The sequence below is a fragment of the Bufo bufo genome, chromosome 6, assembly GCF_905171765.1.
Source record: "Bufo bufo chromosome 6, aBufBuf1.1, whole genome shotgun sequence".
Taxonomy (NCBI): domain Eukaryota; kingdom Metazoa; phylum Chordata; class Amphibia; order Anura; family Bufonidae; genus Bufo; species Bufo bufo.
The window spans coordinates 308,303,689-308,323,745 of NC_053394.1; the positions used below are offsets into that span (position 1 = coordinate 308,303,689).

The window sequence follows — 20,057 nt, forward strand, 5'->3', positions numbered from 1 at the left end:
TTATGCTTTTCCTCCCAGGTCAGCAAAACAAATCTGGAATTATTAGATTTAAACATAAGGGCTGAACAAGATAGATTAATATGCTTAACATATCAAAAACCCACAGCTAGAAATAGTTTTATCCTCCACTCCAGTTGTCATCTACCCAGGTGGCTCCTCAATATTCCGGGGAGCCAATTTAGACGGTTAAAGAGGAATTGCACTGATAATGACACCTTTGAACAAGAAGCAGAGGCTCTAAAATCACAGTTCATGGAGAAAAAATATCCTATAAAATGCGTTGAAGATTCCCTAAATAGGATAAAACAGTTGGATAGACAGACTTTCTTCAATAAAATTCCAAAAAATACAGAAAATTCCATAAAATGTAAAAACACGTCACAATTGGAACAGACACATATTATTCTCCCTTTCAATACACACCATAAAAAGATTGAGGGAATTATTAACAAATACTGGCATTTTATCCAAAAAGACAAGACAATAGGATCATTATTGCCAAGCAAGCCAACTATAGTTTACACTAGAGCTTCTAATTTAGGCCTAAAAATTGCTCCCACTGTTAAGTCCAAAAAATCGGATCCCTCTATACATAAATGGCTTGATTTGAAAGTTTTTTTTTAGGTGCAACACTTGCTCTAATTGTAAAAAGACACATTTCCCTAAAAAAACAATGAAAGTCTCATCCACTTCTAATGGCTTTACACATGAGATAAATAATTTTTTGACATGCAATAGTAAAAATGTTATTTATATTCTTCAATGTCCGTGCGATAAGCAGTACATAGGACGCACTAAAAGAACTCTAAAAGAAAGAATCTCTGAGCATTTTAGTGGATCAGACAAACATACAGTTTCGAGACATTTTAAATTGTATCACAATCAGGATCCAAATTGTCTTTTCTTTGCTGCCATTGAAAGGGTGAAATCTCATTGGAGAGGCGGCGATTTTATTAAACAAATGTCCCGTGTCTAATCAAGATTTATTTTTGATTTTAATTCAATAATACCTATGGGCTTGAATGCCGAATTCAAGCTTTTCGGTTTCCTTTGAGTTGGATGTTGGGGTGGGAGCCCCCCACCCGACGATGGCCCAGAGGTGGTTTGTTTTACCCACTCTGGTCCCCTTGGGTGGAGGGCCCCCACTCATTTTCCTCCTCGTTAATGAAGTCAGAATTGGACACAAATTTTATCATTCACTCTACACTAGATTTTAATATTGAATATTTTATGTTTTATAATGTATGTCTTTAATGCTTCATAACAAATCATACATTTATTTTAATTGTTGCATATAAGTTATATTTTACATTTATATTACTTAGGATTATATTATACAAATATATAAGGTGGCTATAGAAGTTAAACAGGGTTTTACAGTTGTTGTTTTTGAAATATGATGTGTACCTACTGAAATAAGATGTAGTACAGTATTTTGAAATCTATAACATGTAACTTATATACTTTCTATCTATGGCAGTGGGGCACAACAAAACACAGTTTTAGAAAAAAACTCACCTATGGGAGAAAAATCGCATCAATATCGCATACGACAATTTTTGCAGATTAATGATAAAATTCAACAGCATATGTCGAAATGAAAATAATCATAAGAGCATTGGTGCAGATTACTATATAATTATATATTCTGAATGTTTTCTTCCACGTGTCCTAAATTTCGAATATTCCATGCTCGATTTTACATTCTACTTGAATCCACTCTGTAATTTATGTTCCACTGAATTTCAATGAACGCTGGGTATAAAAAGGGATAGATTTCTTTTGCGGGTCACCACTGAGGAAGGGGCCAGGAAAAGGCCCCGAAACGCGTCTGGTTGTTCTAAGACCCGCACATCAGCTGATGGACAAATATCTATCCATACATTTTGGAATTGGACCCTCATCTTTGTGGAGCCCTCGACTATAGAAGTTCGATTTTTACCTGGCATAGAAGGAACGTCTCGATTCAAATATTCGGTCCTGATAGTTGTGAGATTCCACCTGAATACTCTCCACGGTTGGAGACAGTTCGGAAGGTAACTGGAGATCGTGAATATAAGGGACCGCAGAATCACTCGAGCCGTTCCAGCTGACAATCTGCAACCAGGTACCGCAATATTCGACGTTGCCAGCCACGTGGGATGCCACTGTGTGCGCAAGTCGTACGGCAATTGAACTATACCATATTAGGAGGTGTAATCACAGCATCTCAGTCAGCGAATATATGCCGAACTTTCTATAATATCGATGAAAACAAAAAATTGACCCAGGGTGTCCCAGGGAAGGGCGGGAGGACAGTGTCCACCCAATACAAATCCAAAAAGAGGGACACACCAAAAGTATGACTCGGTAAAAGCTCCCGAGTTGAACAGCAGAAACAAAAGAAAAGGCTCATGATACCAAAAAAGTACATTTTATTGAAACATGGTTAAAAAATGATATAAATAGAAGCAATGAATGAATGTGATGCCATAAACATGATGAAATGGCAAACGCCACCCTGGGAGAAAAAGCACACGGATCAAAAAAGCATGGTACAATGTATATATAAAACATGGGAATCAATGCTGAATAAATAGTCTAACCCATGTACAAAATACTGGAACAATGAGGTACCAGGTGAGACACCCGTCAACGCATATCACCTCTATGAGTGGTAATTGGTATGCAGACGGAAGGTAAAAGGTGGAAATATACTGCAGACCAATGAAATACAAAAAATGAATGAACAGAGGAGGGCAGCAGGAGACAGGGGCTCACCAAAACAAGAACCGTGTGCAAGAAGAACCCAGGGTGGCGCTACCCCAACGCGCGTTTTGGCGTACTTTCGTCATGGGGTCAATAATATCGAACTGAGACCAATACATGTGACTTTGTTTAGATAGTCATTCCGAATATTCACTGGGCACTTTAATCTGCGAAAGTTTATCGAACTTTTCATTACTAATTTATCCATACTATATAATCGAATGGGTAATATTACATGCCATAGAAGATAAGAACATCATTCCTATCTAATATTGACGTTACATTGTGTTATATATATTTGAATGATGATTTTATCACCTCAGCCACTATTTTAGATTTAATGTATTGGAGTTAATGATATATATTGGTTAGATTTTACTATTATTGTTTTTTAATGATAATATATTTTAAGTTGTCATATCTGCATTTTGTGTAATAATAAATTATTCAATTGTTACCACTGCCCACATTTGTACGTTTCTCTGTGCGGTCCAGGTGGTGAGTGCTCAGCCTTTCTAGCTATTTACTTTCACATTTGAGGCAGAGGAATCCGGCAGGCAGTTCCGGGAAAGGAACTGCCTGCCGGATCCAGCAAAACGTATGAAATATAGAAAATGGTACAGAATATCCACAAAGGCTATATTAGTAAGTGCCATATAGTCCTGTTACCTACACATTGGTCAACAGTAGCCAGAGAGCCAACCCCCTTAACAAATAGGTTGTGGTAACCAGTGATAAATTCTGATCAGCATATTGTTACCTGCATTTCCTGGAAGTGCTGCACCTGGATGGCAGCAGCTCCACAATGCTAAAGCAAGAATAGGTAAGTAATACTTTATTTTATATAGCACACTAAGGTTACTTTCACACTTGCGGCAGAGTGATCCGGCAAACAGTTCCGTCAAAACGTATGCCAACTGATGGCATTTGTAAGACGGATCAGGATCCTGATCCGTCTTACAAATGCATTGAAATGCCGGATCCGTCTTTCTGGTGTCATCCGGAAAAACGGATCCGGCATTTATTTTTTTCACATTTTTTTTTCGGTCTGTGCATGGACGGATTCGGCATTGCGGTACATTTCTATTGAAAAAAATGCAGGATCCGGCATCCCGGCAAGTGTTCCGAATTTTTGGCCGGAGATAAAACCGTAGCATGATGCGGTATTATCTCCATCCTGAAAAGTCAAAACGACTGAACTGAAGACATCCTGATGCATCCTGAACGGATTGCTCTCCATTGAGAATGCATTAGATAAAACTGATCAGTTCTTTTCCGGTATAGAGACCCTAGGACAGAACTCTATGCCGGAAAAGAAAAACGCTAGTGTGAAAGTACCCTAACTCACACTTGAGGCAATTGCACAAAACAGCACGTAACTTTGCAGTCTTGGTGTTAATTCACACACAATGGAAAGTTCATATAACACGTCACCTTGCTGGCAGTTCTGCCTCTAGTAGTCCATAGCAGGCTTTAGGGGGCCCGTTTCCCCAGAGAGCGGCTCTCAGCTCTCCAGCATTGCACAAAGCCTCAGAACCCAAAAACAGACATCTCTGCTGAGCCCAGCTGCCTATTTAAGGACAGCCAGGTGCTGCCAAAACCCGGACCGGCACTTAAACTCCAGTCCGGTATTTGACCTCACCAGGCTGGAAACCAGAGCAGCCACACATGCTGGGAGGAAAATACCTGCCTTGCCAGAAACAACCCCTCCCTTTGTTCATCCCCGAGGGGGTGGACACACGCCAGACAATGCACCCGGGACAGGGCATCTGCGTTTCCCTGCAACCGGCCTGCTCTGTGTTCTACGGAGAACTTAAAGTTCTGCAAAGACAAAAACCATCTGGTGACCCGGGCATTCCTGTCTTTGGCCTGGCTCATCCACAATGTCCGTTAGTCGCTGAAAAGTGGCGGGGGCGCCATGCAGACCAAAGGGTAAGACCTTACATTGACACAGCCCCTCAGGCGTGATGAAGGCAGTTTTCTCTTTGGCAGCCTCCGTTAAGGGCACATGACAGTACCCTTTCGTGAGGTCCAAAACAGAAAAATACCGGGCTTGTCCTAACCTCTCGATGAGCTCATCCACACAGGGTATGGGATACGCATCGAATTTGGAAACCTCGTTAAGTTTACGAAAGTCGTTACAAAATCGCAACGTCCCGTCCGGCTTGCGTATCAATACTATAGGACTGGCCCACTCACTTTTTGACTCCTCAATGACGTCTAGCTGCACCTCCTCCGATATGGCCTGTCGCCGAGCCTCGGCTACTCGGTATGGTTTTAATCTGACTTTTTCCTGAGGCTCAGTGACAATGTCATGCTGGATTATGGAAGTGTGTCCAGGGAGGTCTGAGAACACATACGTGTTTCGACTAACGAACTCCCTGGCTTCCTGAGTCTGTTTAGAGGAGAGGCTGTCAGCAATTTTTACTGTGGCAGCCGCCTCTCTTGCATCAGACAGAGGGGCCGGTACCTCTTCTCCTAGAAAACCTGGCCACGGGCTGTCTTCTGTACAGGTTTCCCTAGCTTTCCACGGTTTGAGTAAATTCACATGGTAAACCTGCACAGCCCTGGCTGGTGTACCTTGTAGTTTACATCTCCAATTTTCTCGAGTACCTCGTAGGGCCCCTGCCACCTAGCCAGGAACTTACTGTCCACGCTCGGCACCAGAACCAAAACCCGATCACCCGGGTTAAAGATCCGGACCCCAGCCTGCAGATTATATACCCGACTCTGGGCTAGCTGATTATATACCCGACTGCCTCTATATGCTCCCTAACAAGAGGCAACACTGTCTCTATTCGATCTTGCATCTGGATAACGTACTCAATGACACTTTTATGTGGAGTGGGTTGTTGTTCCCACGCCTCTTTGGCCACATCCAAGAGACCGCAAGGGTGTCTGCCATATAGCAGTTCGAAGGGCGAGAACCAAGTAGAGGCCTGGGGTACCTCTTGCACTGCGAACATGAGATAGGGCAGAAGCGGATGGTAAACGGACGTCCATAGCTGTTTTATGTGCAGCAACTTACAGAGTTCCCTCATCACCTTGGACATAAAAGGGGTCCTTTGGTCAGCCAGAACCTCTTCAGGTAGTCCTACTCGGGAAAACATCTCCATTAACTCCTTAGCTATAAGATTGGCCGAGGTATGTCGCAGTGGCACCGCCTCTGGGTACAGAGTGGCGTAGTCTAGAATGACTAAGATGTGTTGATGCCCTCTGGCGGACTTCGGTACTGGGCCTATGAGGTCCATAGCTATTTGGTCAAACGGTACTTCGATAATCGGGAGAGATAGTAGGGGACTACGGAAATGTGGCTGGGGGCTAGTTATCTGGCAGGTCGGGCAAGACTTACAAAACTCTTCCACTTCTTTGAATATGCTGGCGCCAGTAAAACCGCTGTAGAATACGATCCTGAGTTTTCTGCAGCCCCAGGTGACCCCCGAAAATGTGTTGGTGGGCTAGATCTAACACAAGCTTGCGATAAACCTTGGGGATCACCAACTGTTCAACAGGCTCACTCCGTAGTTGGTTTACCCGATACAACATATCCTGATGAACCACAAAACAGGGAAACACTGACTCTGCCCCAGGTTGTTGTGGTTCACCATCTACTATTAACACATTTTCCCAGGCGTGGGATAGGGTTGGGTCCTGACGTTGGGCGGTACCAAAATTATCCCTGGAGACATTGAGGTCTGCCAATTCAGGAGCCAGCGGCAAGTCCTCCAAGTCTCCCACCATCAGGGCCGGTTCTAGGTGAAATGGGGTCCTGGGGCAAAAAACAATAAGGGGCCCCCCCATGACACTTGATGACTTTTACAGAAGAAACTGTATATTTTGGGGCACAGTGTAGGCTATATGTGTATAACAAACATATTTCACATGAAAACTTACAGTTACTTGACTTGGCCTTTGGGGATCTCGGACGCCACTTCAACACTTTGGCCGGGGGCTCGGCGGAGCTGATGTTGTGTTTTATCCTAATGAGAAAGATTTCATAATAAGGATTTGGAGAAGGGGCAGAGGGATAGAAGAGCAGGGAGAGGCTGGTGCTGCTACTAGGGGGTCATACCATGGGGGAGTAATAAAGCCCACCATAATGCCCCCCCAGTAGAAATAATTCTCCTTATAATGTGCAAAAAATACCCCCTTGTAATGCCCCCAGTTGAGCTAATGTCCCCATAGTGCTCCCATAATGTGCCAGTATAAAATACCCCTATATAGTGACCCCAGTAAATGCCCCCATAGTACTCCTCTCCCCCCTAGTGCCCCCCATAATGTACCAGTATAAAATGCCCGATATATAGTGCGCCAGTAGATGCCCTCAGTGTCCCTCATAAAATACCCCTTCTCAGTGCCCCCGTAGATGACCCCATAGTAGTCCTCTCCCCCCTTCCCCATAGTACCCACCACAATGTGTCCCAGTATAAAATGCCCCTATAGAGAGCCCCCATATAAAATAACCGTTCTTTGTGGCCTCAGTAGATGCCCCTATAGTGCCACCAATAATGTGCCAGTAAGAAGTGCCCCCATAGATGTCCCCCAATCATGTGCCAGTAGCCTGAGCCCCCATCAACATGTGCCGGTAGCCATAGGCGCCCCCCCCTATCATGTGCCAGTAGCCTCAGCCCCCATCAACATGTGCCGGTAGCCATAGGCGCCCCCCCTATCATGTGCCAGTAGCCTGAGCCCCCATCAACATGTGCCGGTAGCCATAGGCGCCCCCCCTATCATGTGCCAGTAGCCATAGGGCCCCCCTATCATGTGCCAGTAGCCTGAGCCCCCCATTAGCATGTGCCAGTAGCCATAGGCTGCCCCCCTATCATGTGCCAGTAGCCATAGGGCCCCCCTATCATGTGCCACTAGCCATAGGGCCCCCCCTATCATGTGCCACTAGCCATAGGCAGCCCCCCCCTATCATGTGCCACTAGCCATAGGGCCCCCCCTATCATGTGCCACTAGCCATAGGGACCCCCTATCATGTGCCACTAGCCATAGGGACCCCCTATCATGTGCACCTAGTCATAGGGCCCCCCTATCATGTGCCACTAGCCATGGGGCCCCCCTATCATGTGCCACTAGCCATAGCCCCCCCCTATCATTTGCCAGTAGCCATAGGCACCCCCCCCCCCCAGTATTGTACAGAAAGAAAAAAAAGAAGAAAAAAAAAGAAAAAAACACTTATACTTACCTCCTTGGCAGCGATGCGATGCAGGCCTTTTCCGGCCTGTGTCCCGCGCTGTGTACGGCTCAGGGCTCAGGCGGCGCGATGATGTCATCGCGCCACCTGCGCCGGCCTCTGATAGGCTGCCGGTCTAGTGCCTGCAGCCTATCAGAGGAAGGGAAAGGGACACACCTCTCCCTCCCCTGCCGCACAGCCATCTGTATCGCTGTCCTGAGGACTGCGATACAGATGACTGGAGATGAGCGCTTCCACAATGGAAGCGCTCATCTCCTACTGACTGTCCTGCCTGCCTAAAGTTAGTTGCGGGCCGGCGCGAGGGGGCCCCTAAGGACTCGGGGGCCCGGGGGCAATTGCCCCCCTTGCCTCTATGGTAGCGCCCGCCCTGCCCACCATCACACTTAGTGGGGTTGTCTCCCCCTCTTCCACCGATGTGGCGGTCACCTCTACTGCTGGCCCTTTGGTCTCAGGTTCCCATGGTTCTGGTCTCCCTCCTGAGTCAGGCCACTCTGCTAGGGCTTCCCCTGTCTCATGGGTATCAGTCACTCTCATAGCAGGCCACCGTACCAGGAAGTCTCTCCCTATTATAAGTTCATAGTGTAAATTTGGGGCAACTGCCACTTTGTGAGTCCATCTGCCAACCAGGGCAGTGGGATAGTCTTTTAAGTCTCCATGGATGCACATGACCCCGACTTTCCGGCCAGTATACTCCGCTGACCGTACCAGGGGAGCCCTTACTAGGGACACCAGACTCCCTGAGTCCAGCAGAGCTTCTGCTGGAGTGTCTCCTACCTCCACCTGGCACAGGTGGTTTAGAGCTTTTGGGGTATCTGCTGCACACAGCTTCCTGGCATATAGCGACTGATGGGGACAGTGAGCTCTTAAATGGCTCCTGTCCCCGCCAGCAGACTATCGGAGCCAGGTCCGTAGAGGGTACACCCTGGGTGGGTTTGGTTGGTACAAGTCGCGGGTCTGGGATGGACATTTACGGGGTTTGACTGCCGCCCTCCCAAAAGAACCCCCTGGAACAGTCTTAGTAGCCTCGTAGCGCTCCACCAGGTCCACCCTTTCTAGGGCGTTGCCAGGAGACACCTGGCCGATGCAGTGCTGGAGAGGGGGTGGCAGAGCCCTCCAGAACATATCAGCCAATAGTCTATCCAGCAGAGCGTGGGACTCAGCACATCAGGCTGTAGCCACTTTTGAGGTGGAGTAAGTCATAATACTGGGTCCTTGCAGGCTCTGCCGGCCTAAACTCCCACTGATGTACCCGCTGGGCCCGGAACAACACATTCACCCCCAGTCTTGCCAGAATCTCACCCTTGACTTTCTGATAGTCGGCTGCTTGATCATCTGGCAAGTCGAAATACACCTGCTGGGAATCGGATGCCAGGAATGGAGCGACGACCTCAGCCCACTGGTCATGGTGTAGCTTTTCCCTGATGGCCACTTTCTCGTACATCGCCAGGTAGGTTTTGATGTAGTCTGTGGGGGTCATCTTAGGAATCGTGGCACGGGCTGCTTTCCGGGCATCGTGGACGCTCGGGGTTGCTCCTGCTGTCTGCAAAGCCATCACGTGTTATAGCAGCAACTGGTTAGTCTCCTGCTGCTTCTTATTAGCCTCGCGTTTCTACAGGTTTATCTCTCGCTGCTACAGATTAGCCTCCATAAGGGCCTTCACAACAGCCTCCATTTTGTTGTGGGGCACTGGTTGTAATACAGCTGGTTTAATGTACGACATATACCGTGCCTGAAAAATGCAGAAACCAAAAATATCGGCGTTCACGCCAGCCTCACTGCTCTTGCACGCATCCTCCACCAATTGTGGGGTTTCGGCCTGGTAGATAGGGTAAGGGGGCGCAGTACAGAGGCAAAATACAAGTTCTTAACTCAAAACGTCAGTGTTTATTCACACTTGAGGCAATTGCACAAAACAGCACGTAACTTTGCAGTCTTGGTGTTAATTCACACACAATGGAAAGTTCATATAACACAAGTCACCTTGCTGGCAGTTCTGCCTCCAGTAGTCCATAGCAGGCTTTAGGGGGCCCGTATCCCCAGCGTGCGGCTCTCAGCCCTCCAGCACAGCACAAAGCCTCAGATCCCAAAAACAGAGACATCTTTGCTGAGCCCAGCTGCCTATTTAAGGACAGCCAGGTGCTGCCAAAACCCGGATCAGCACTTAAACTCCGGTCCGGTGTTTGACCTCACCTGGCTGTAAACCAGCCCAGCCGCACATGCTGGGAGGAAAATACCTGCCTTGCCAGACACAACCCCTCACTGTATCAGAGTACATAAACTATACTACTATCACTGTTAGCTCACTGTAGTACCTTATGTACATCCTTCAAGTCTTCTTCGATGAGTTCTAGAGAACTTCTTAATGTTAACACGTCTTCACCCTTTTGTCTACATTCGTCCTGTGAACAATAAGGAAGACAACTATTGTTACTATGCCCTGTGATGTAGAATAGCAGTGCCATTTTGAAAAACTTCACAAAAACAATATGAACCCAGATAGTGGAGCTGTAGGTGAAGGGTAACATGTCCATTATAAGTTCTGTATTGACCTGTGTCATTATCCCATTAAGTTTCTGTGTAAAAGTAGGATCTATGTTGCATACGTTACTGTAGTTTACACATTATTGCTTTATGTTTTAGTGATGTGGCAGACAATGAATGAATTCACATCACTGGAGCCCAATGCTGGCTGAGATGGCAGACATTTTGTAGTCAGCCCTGGTCTATTACTTTTAAATATATCCTACTTCTGTCTCTTATGTGTGGTTTCACCAATTTCTTTGCAATGTCTTATATTATAAAATAATTCCTATTTTGGGGAACATTTATTAAGTCAGGGATATTATATTCCAGCCTTAAAGAGCGCCTTTCAACATTACTTACTGAACCAAACCTTTCAACATTACCTACTAAATTAAACTTTAATAAGTTGATCATGCTGATTAAAAGGATACCTGCCTTGTGAAAATTGGTTGTGATGTTCCCGAAAAAAAAAAGGCTTTTATTCTTTATGCCAATAAGGGCTTAGCCCCTTGGTGCATCTCTCAGCACACTGAAGCCCTCATCTGCATCAAGAATGAAATCTTCATAAGACAGATATCATTTTAAATCAGCAGGATCAACTCTACCAGGTAGTATGACTAGTTTAACAGGGTTGATCCTGCTCTTTAATCTATCCCCTGCCAGCATCAGATGGACTAAAATTATTAAGAGATGCAAAACTCTTAATAATTGTGGCCTATCTGTGCAGGTGTGTGCACCAAAAAATAAATCTACACCAACAAGGTAGCTGGTGTAGGTTTCTGCTATAATCTATGGCAGTTTCCAGTAGGTTATAATAAATAAACCAGGTTCAGCTATAGCCACCTCTGCTTTACCCACATTTTGGAAAAGTTGCAATCAGGGCCCTAAACCCCCAAATAGTTGCACAACGATGGTGTGCGCCAGACTTTGTGACTTTTTGATGCCAGTTTTCAGGCATACAGGGGATAATAAATGTCCCCCTATGTCAATATATTTTGGGAGTCATTTACCAACTGATATACGCCAATTTTCTGGCGCATATCTGTCACAGATTGTGGCACAAAGGTTATTTGCATTGCAATGTACAACTTTCCCCCACTCACGCCTGGTCTAATAAAGGGGACGTGACGTGGGCAAGCCACCAGGCCTGTCTCATTGATCATTTTCTACGATTTAGACCGGAGGTGGATGTGCCGAAGTTATGTATGTCTAAAACGCTGGTCTTAATAAATGTTGATAGATATGAACCCCATATAACACTGAACATTCACCTTCTGCTGAGCCAGTTGCTTTTCCAAGTCTTGCATCATCTCTTCAGCAGATTGGAGGTGTGTTTCCAGTTGTCTCACTATTGTTCTTTCTGCTTCCATCTTGCTCTAGATGAATTGCACAATTAAAAATTATTCTCAGTTGAGAATTTATTCATCTCAAGACCCAACTTTAATGTGGCACTGGATTCATGTTAACAATAGCTGGTAGCTAAATCTGCCTCTACTATGAAAACACCACATCAGTTGCACAGGAGCCATCAAATCGGGCAGACAGTTCCCAGGAACCTAGGTTTTTGGGTGGTTTTCTATTGATGCTTATAAAAATTATTTACGAATGCTAAATAGTGTCTCTCTACCTTCATAGTCCTTCAAGGTGCTGTATTTTGGACATTTTTCCGCTTTTTGAAGCAGCTCTGACTTTCTGAGCACCTGTCATGTTTCCTGAGGTTCTACAATGCCCAGAGAGTACAAACACCCCACAAATGACCCCATTTCGGAAAGTAGACACCCTAAGGTATTCGCTGATGGGCATAGTGAGTTCATAGAACTTTTTATTTTTTGTCACAAGTTAGCGGAAAATGATGATTTTTTTTTTTTTTTTCTTACAAAGTCTCATATTCCACTAACTTGTGACAAAAAATAAAAAGTTCTATGAACTCACTATGCCCATCACGAAATACCTTGGGGTCTCTTCTTTCCAAATTGGGGTCACTTGTGGGGTAGTTATACTGCCCTGGCATTCTAGGGGCCCAAATGTGTGGTAAGGAGTTTGAAATCAAATTCTGTAAAAAATGACCAGTGAAATCCGAAAGGTGCTCTTTGGAATTTGGGTCCCTTTGCCCACCTAGGCTGCAAAAAAGTGTCACACATCTGGTATCTCTGTATTCAGGAGAAGTTGAGGAATGTGTTTTGGGGTGTCTTTTTACATATACCCATGCTGGGTGAGATAAATATCTTGGTCAAATGCCAACGTTGTATAAAAAAATGGGAAAAGTTGTCTTTTGCCAAGATATTTCTCTCACCCAGCATGGGTATATGTAAAATGACACCCCAAAACACATTCCCCAACTTCTCCTGAGTACGGAGATACCAGATGTGTGACACTTTTTTGCAGCCTAGGTGGGCAAAGGGGCCCATATTCCAAAGAGCACCTTTCGGATTTCACTGGTCATTTTTTACAGAATTTGATTTCAAACTCCTTACCACACATTTGGGCCCCTAGAATGCCAGGGCAGTATAACTACCCCACAAGTGACCCCATTTTGGAAAGAAGACACCCCAATGTATTCGCTGATGGGCATAGTGAGTTCATGGAAGTTTTTATTTTTTGTCACAAGTTAGTGGAATATCAGACTTTGTAAGAAAAAAAAAAATAAAAAAAAAATCATCATTTCCCACTAACTTGTGACAAAAAATAAAAAATTCTAGGAACTCGCCATGCCCCTCACGGAATACCTTGGGGTGTCTTCTTTCCAAAATGGGGTCACTTGTGGGGTAGTTATACTGCCCTGGCATTTTCCAGGGGCCCTAATGTGTGGAAAGTAGGTAAATGACCTGTGAAATCCGAAAGGTGCTCTTTGGAATGTGGGCCCCTTTGCCCACCTAGGCTGCAAAAAAGTGCCACACATGTGGTATCTCCGTACTCGGGAGAAGTTGGGAAATGTGTTTTGGGGTGTCATTTTACATATACCCATGCTGGGTGAGAGAAATATCTTGGCAAAAGACAACTTTTCCCATTTTTTTATACAAAGTTGGCATTTGACCAAGATATTTATCTCACCCAGCATGGGTATATGTAAAAAGACACCCCAAAACACATTCCTCAACTTCTCCTGAATACAGAGATACCAGATGTGTGACACTTTTTTGCAGCCTAGGTGGGCAAAGGGGCCCATATTCCAAAGAGCACCTTTCGGATTTCACTGGTCATTTTTTACAGAATTTGATTTCAAACTCCTTACCACACATTTGGGCCCCTAGAATGCCAGGGCAGTATAACTACCCCACAAGTGACCCCATTTTGGAAAGAAGACACCCCAAGGTATTCGATGATGGGCATAGTGAGTTCATGGAAGTTTTTATTTTTTGTCACAAGTTAGTGAAATATGAGACTTTGAAGGAAAAAAAAAATAAAAAAAAAATCATCATTTTCCACTAACTTGTGACAAAAAATAAAAAATTCTAGGAACTCGCCATGCCCCTCACGGAATACCTTGGGGTGTCTTCTTTCCAAAATGGGGTCACTTGTGGGGTAGTTATACTGCCCTGGCATTTTCCAGGGGCCCTAATGTGTGGTAAGTAGGTAAATGACCTGTGAAATCCGAAAGGTGCTCTTTGGAATGTGGGCCCCTTTGCCCACCTAGGCTGCAAAAAAGTGTCACACATGTGGTATCTCCGTACTCGGGAGAAGTTGGGGAATGTGTTTTGGGGTGTCATTTTACATATACCCATGCTGGGTGAGATAAATATCTTGGTCAAATGCCAACTTTGTATAAAAAAATGGGTAAAGTTGTCTTTTGCCAAGATATTTCTCTCACCCAGCATGGGTATATGTAAAATGACACCCCAAAACACATTCCCCAACTTCTCCTGAGTACGGCGATACCAGATGTGTGACACTTTTTTGCAGCCTAAATGCGCAAAGGGGCCCACATTCCTTTTATGAGGGCATTTTTAGACATTTGGATCCCAGACTTCTTCTCACGCTTTAGGGCCCCTAGAATGCCAGGGCAGTATAAATACCCCACATGTGACCCCATTTTGGAAAGAAGACACCCCAAGGTATTCAATGAGGGGCATGGCGAGTTCAAAGAAATTTTTTTTTTTTGGCACAAGTTAGCGGAAATTGATTTTATTTATTTTTTTCTCACAAAGTCTCCCTTTCCGCTAACTTGGGACAAAAATTTCAATCTTTCATGGACTCAATATGCCCCTCACGGAATACCTGGGGGTGTCTTCTTTCCGAAATGGGGTCACACGTGGGGTATTTACACTGCCCTGGCATTCTAGGGGCCCTAAAGCGTGAGAAGAAGTCTGGAATATAAATGTCTAAAAAATTTTACGCATTTGGATTCCGTGAGGGGTATGGTGAGTTCATGTGAGATTAAATTTTTTGACACAAGTTAGTGGAATATGAGACTTTGTAAGAAAAAAAAAAAAATTTCCGCTAACTTGGGCCAAAAAAATGTCTGAATGGAGCCTTACAGAGGGGTGATCAATGACAGGGGGGGTGATCAATGACAGGGGGGTAATCAATGACAGGGGGGTGATCAGGGAGTCTATATGGGGTGATCACCACAGTCATTGATCATGCCCCTGTAAGGCTCCATTCAGACGTCCGTGTGCGTTTTGCGGATCTGATCCATCTATCAGTGGATCCGTAAAAATCATGCGGACGTCTGAATGGAGCTTTACAGGGGGTTGATCAATGACAGGGGGGTAATCAATGACAGGGGGGTGATCAGGGAGTCTATATGGGGTGATCACCACAGTCATTGATCATGCCTCTGTAAGGCTCCATTCAGACGTCCGTGTGCGTTTTGCGGATCCGATCCATCTTTCAGTGGATCCGTAAAAATCATGCGGACGTCTGAATGGAGCTTTACAGGGGGTTGATCAATGACAGGGGGGTAATCAATGACAGGGGGGTGATCAGGGAGTCTATATGGGGTGATCACCACAGTCATTGATCACTCCCCTGTAAGGTTCCATTCAGACGTCCGTATGCGTTTTGCGGATCTGATCCATCTATCAGTGGATCCGTAAAAATCATGCGGACATCTGAATGGAGCTTTACAGGGGGGTGATCAATGACAGGGGGGTAATCAATGACAGGGGGGTGATCAGGGAGTCTATATGGGGTGATCACCACAGTCATTGATCATGCCCCTGTAAGGCTCCATTCAGAGGTCCGTGTGCGTTTTGCGGATCCGATCCATCTATCAGTGGATCCGTAAAAATCATGCGGACGTCTGAATGGAGCTTTACAGGGGGGTGATCAATGACAGGGGGGTGATCAGGGAGTCTATATGGGGTGATCACCACAGTCATTGATCATGCCCCTGTAAGGCTCCATTCAGACGTCCGTGTGCGTTTTGCGGATCCGATCCATCTATCAGTGGATCCGTAAAAATCATGCGGACGTCTGAATGGAGCTTTACAGGGGGGTGATCAATGACAGGGGTGTAATCAATGACAGGGGGGTGATCAGGGAGTCTATATGGGGTGATCACCACAGTCATTGATCATGCCCCTGTAAGGCTCCATTCAGACGTCCGTGTGCGTTTTGCGGATCCGATCCATCTATCAGTGGATCCGTAAAAATCATGCGGACGTCTGAATGAAGCTTTACAGGGGTGTGATCAATGACAGGGGGGTAATCAATGACAGGGGGGTGATCAGGGAGTCTATATGGGGTGATCAGGGGTGATCAAGGGTGAATAAGGGGTAATAAGTGACGGGGGGGGGTGTAGTGTAGTGTGGTGCAACATATTACTGAGCTACCTGTGTCCTCTGGTGGTCGATCCAAACAAAGGGGACCACCAGAGGACCAGGTAGCAGGTATATTAGACGCTGTTATCATAACAGCGTCTAATATACCTGTTAGGGGTTAAAAAAATCACATCTCCAGCCTGCCAGCGAACGATCGCCGCTGGCAGGCTGGAGATCCACTTTCTTACCTTCCGTTCCTGTGAGCGCGCGCCTGTGTGCGCGCCTTCACAGGAAATCTCGGCCATCGCAAAAGGACGCGCCGGCGCGTCCACTCGGAATGAATCAACCACCTCCAGGACGCGTCTGTGCGTACAGCGGTCCAGAGGTGGTTAAGCACTGCACGGCTCCCCCGTGCAGCGGGGAGGGCGGACCTGGCTCTCACATGAGAGCCGGGTCCCTGCTCTAACAGCCCGGACCGGCAGGAGTGCCTATCCGGGCTGTTTAACCCTTTACATGCCGGGCGCAATGGCGCCCGTTGCATGTAAAGTGGTGACAGAGGGAGCGGACTCCCTCTGTCTCCCATCAGCACCCCGAAAATGCGATCGCGGGGTGCTGATGTGCTGGGAAGCTTACCTTGCTTCCGATCAGGGCCCCGAGCCTGTCTTCCGTTACCTCCAGCAGGCTGTGCCTCTCTGGTCAATGTTTGAATAGCATTGCTATTGAAATGCAATGCATTATAGAGATAATGCATTACATTTTAAAAGCAATCAAAATACTGTATATTATAGTCCCCTTGTGGGACTATTAAGTAGTAAAAAAAATAGAAAAAAAATACACATTTATTAAATAAAAAAAATTCCATAAAATAAAAAAATATGCTTTTTTTTCCATTGAAAATACGCTTTTCAATGAAAAAAATTGCAAAAAGAAAATATCCCCCATATGTTTGGTATTGCCACGTCCGTAACGACCGGGACTACATAAATATTACATAAATTATCCCCTATGGTGAACGCCGTAAAAAATAAAAAATAAAAAAAGACAGAATTTCAAATTTATTCTTAGTTTCCACCGAAAAAAAATGTAATAACAAGCGATCAAAAAGCGGCATTTACTCCAAAATCATACCAATGAAAAATACAAGTCGTCTTTTAAAAATCAAGCCCTCACACAATTCCATATAAAAAATAAAAAAAAAAGTTATGGGTCTTGTGAAGTGGCAATGCAAAATCATTTTTTTGGTTAATAAAAGGTGTTTTATTGCAAAAAAAGTAGTAAAACGTAAACAGTATTTAGTATCACTGTAATCGTACTGACCCAGAGAATAAAGAGATTATGTTATTTCTACCGAAAAATGAACGCCAAAAATGTATAATGTAAAAACGCAGTGGCAGTATTGCTATTTTTCCCCATCTCCCTCCCAGAAAGAGTTAATAAAAGTTAATCAGAAAGTTATGTGTATCCCAAAATGGTGCCATTAAAAACTACAACTTGTCCCGTAAAAAACAAGCCCTCATAAAGCTATATAGATGAAAAAATAAAAAAGTTATAGCTCTTGGAACGAGACCATAAAAAAAGGAAGAAAAACGCTTGGTCATAAAGGCCCAAACAGGCTTGGTCACTAAGGGGTTAAACATAAACATGCCCAGCGGGAAGCAGATTTTTTAAAGGACTCTTTCTCCTTTAAATGGACCTCCCAACACATTAAATACTTAGGAGTATACATACCAGCAAACTTGACACATATTTTTAAACTTAACTATTTACCCTTGCTTAGAGCTATTGAATCCAGTTTACATAAATGGACTCCACTCCAGATCTCTTGGTTTGGGAGGATTAATGTAGTGAAAATGAACATTTTACCGCGCCTCCTATATCTGTTCCAGACGATCCCATGTAAAATTCCCTTAACCTATTTTGCTAAGATCAGGAGAATGGTATCGGTCTTTGTATGGAAAGCACCCAGGGCTAGACTTAGTTATAGCTTAATATCTCGTTCTAAAGCTTTGGGAGGTACGGGACTACCAAATTTTATTTCAGATTATAGAGCGACAATCATGAATTGTGTGCTTGATTTATGTCACAACCGCTCTACTAAACTATGGGTGGAAATTGAGCATGAAATGCCACCGCATTTGGCCACTGGAGTCTTTTGGTTGTCCCCTACTTCCTTGAATTTATTACCTAACTCGCAATCCCCGATGCTTCTATATGCCTTGGCTAGGCTCTGGGCTAAATTTGCGGTCAAACTTGGCCTTATACATTCTCCTGGTCCTCTCATGACACTCACGGGCCATGCAGATCTTCCCACAGGTTTGAGTCAGCACCCAGCTCTGGGAGACCAGAATAGACATCCAATCAAATTGATAGACGTCTATAAGCAGAATGGTCTACTCCCTTTGGATGACCTCTCCCACATTATTCCTGCGGGCCCTGGACGCTGGCTCCTCTACTTTCAGCTGCAAAGCTTCATTAAGTCCCTGATGCCTGGATTGCGGTCTTGTCCCCCCTTAACTGAATTTGAGAAAATGTGCACAGCTAGGTCAGCTCCTGATCATGCTATATCTCTGTTATATGCCATGTTGAACTCTGGGGAGAAAGAGGATTCTTCCACAGGTACTCAAGGAACTAAACTCAAATTCATGTATGATTGGGAATCGGAACTGGGATCCACCTTCTCAGCAGACCAATGGTCTAGATCACTTCTCTTCACTCATAAATTAACTGTGTCTTGTAATTTACAGGAACTTAACTATAAAATCCTTAGCAGATGGTATAGGACCCCAGTGCGATTGCGCCAATTTTATCCTCAGGTTCCTGATACATGCTGGAGGTGTCTTAATGCAAGGGGCTCCATGACACATATATGGTGGGACTGTCCAAGTGTGGCCCCCCTGTGGCGGGAGATCTTTGACCTATATAATTTCTTATACAAAGCTACTGTTATACCCTCACCTGCGATAGCTCTCCTATCCATGTTCTCAGGGCGGATTTCGCAGATTAAGAAGGGCGCCCTTCGCTTGTTTATCTTAGCAATGAGACAGATAATTCCCCGTCAATGGAGGTCTACAGAGAGTCTTTTCAGAGTGACCTGGTCTAACGCTCTTGATTCACTAGTTCATATGGAAGAGTTAGGCACCGTGGACTCAGGATCTGCTTCGGCCTTCTGGGGGATTTGGGACCCATGGAATCAGTTTCGCACCTCCACATCTTTCCATGATTGGTTGACAACAGGTATTATTCCGGGTAATGGCTCCTAAATAATACACTAAGCAGAGCCTTCTATCCTATACCCCTCCTTCCCCCTTCCTTTTGTTTATGTTTTGTCTATGTCTTGTGATGTTTTTCCTTGTCCTATGTGGTTGTTGGTCTAAAATTTAGAGAATATATACCATATGTGCTCTTAGATTCATTTCCAGAAGCCTCCACAGGCTTATTACTTGAAAATAATGTTTTGCACTGCTAATTATTGAATGTACTGCTACCTCAGACTTATTTGTATGACCAGATGTCGACCTTTGGGTTTTTTCCCCTTCTTTTTTTTTTGTTTATGTTTATGTATACGTATTGGATATATTTATACATTACTCATTTATACGCTTTAATAAAATAATGATTGAACCATAAAGTGCCCATACACAATGAACAAAACCTGGTCTAACCTGCTGATTTTGGCATGATCGATGCAATGTAAATGGGGCCAACCTACTCTGTGCTGATGGCTGATGTCAGAGAAAGAATGATCAGGCATTTTGGCTTTAAACATGCCCAATCTTTTGTTTCCACAAGAGATGAGCCACTTTCTGACATTAGTGAAGCTGTTATTTAATGTTTATAGTCACCAAAAAGGGAACCTGTCACGTTGTATGTGCAATCCTATCTGC

The 20,057-nt window shown here is 44.7% G+C and overlaps 1 protein-coding gene across 4 annotated transcripts in view; it reads right to left on the reverse strand.

The window, feature by feature from the left end:
- Positions 1 to 20,057, reverse strand: part of LOC121004296 (epidermal growth factor receptor substrate 15-like) — a 137,897-nt gene that overhangs the window by 9,979 nt on the left and 107,861 nt on the right. For all 4 annotated transcript variants that reach the window (XM_040436461.1, XM_040436462.1, XM_040436464.1 and 1 more), the window contains 2 exons: positions 11,743 to 11,847; positions 10,261 to 10,347 (listed from right to left, as the gene is read on the reverse strand). In XM_040436461.1, coding sequence (XP_040292395.1) covers positions 10,261 to 10,347; positions 11,743 to 11,847 — 192 coding nt within the window. The remainder of the gene's footprint in view (positions 1 to 10,260; positions 10,348 to 11,742; positions 11,848 to 20,057) is intronic.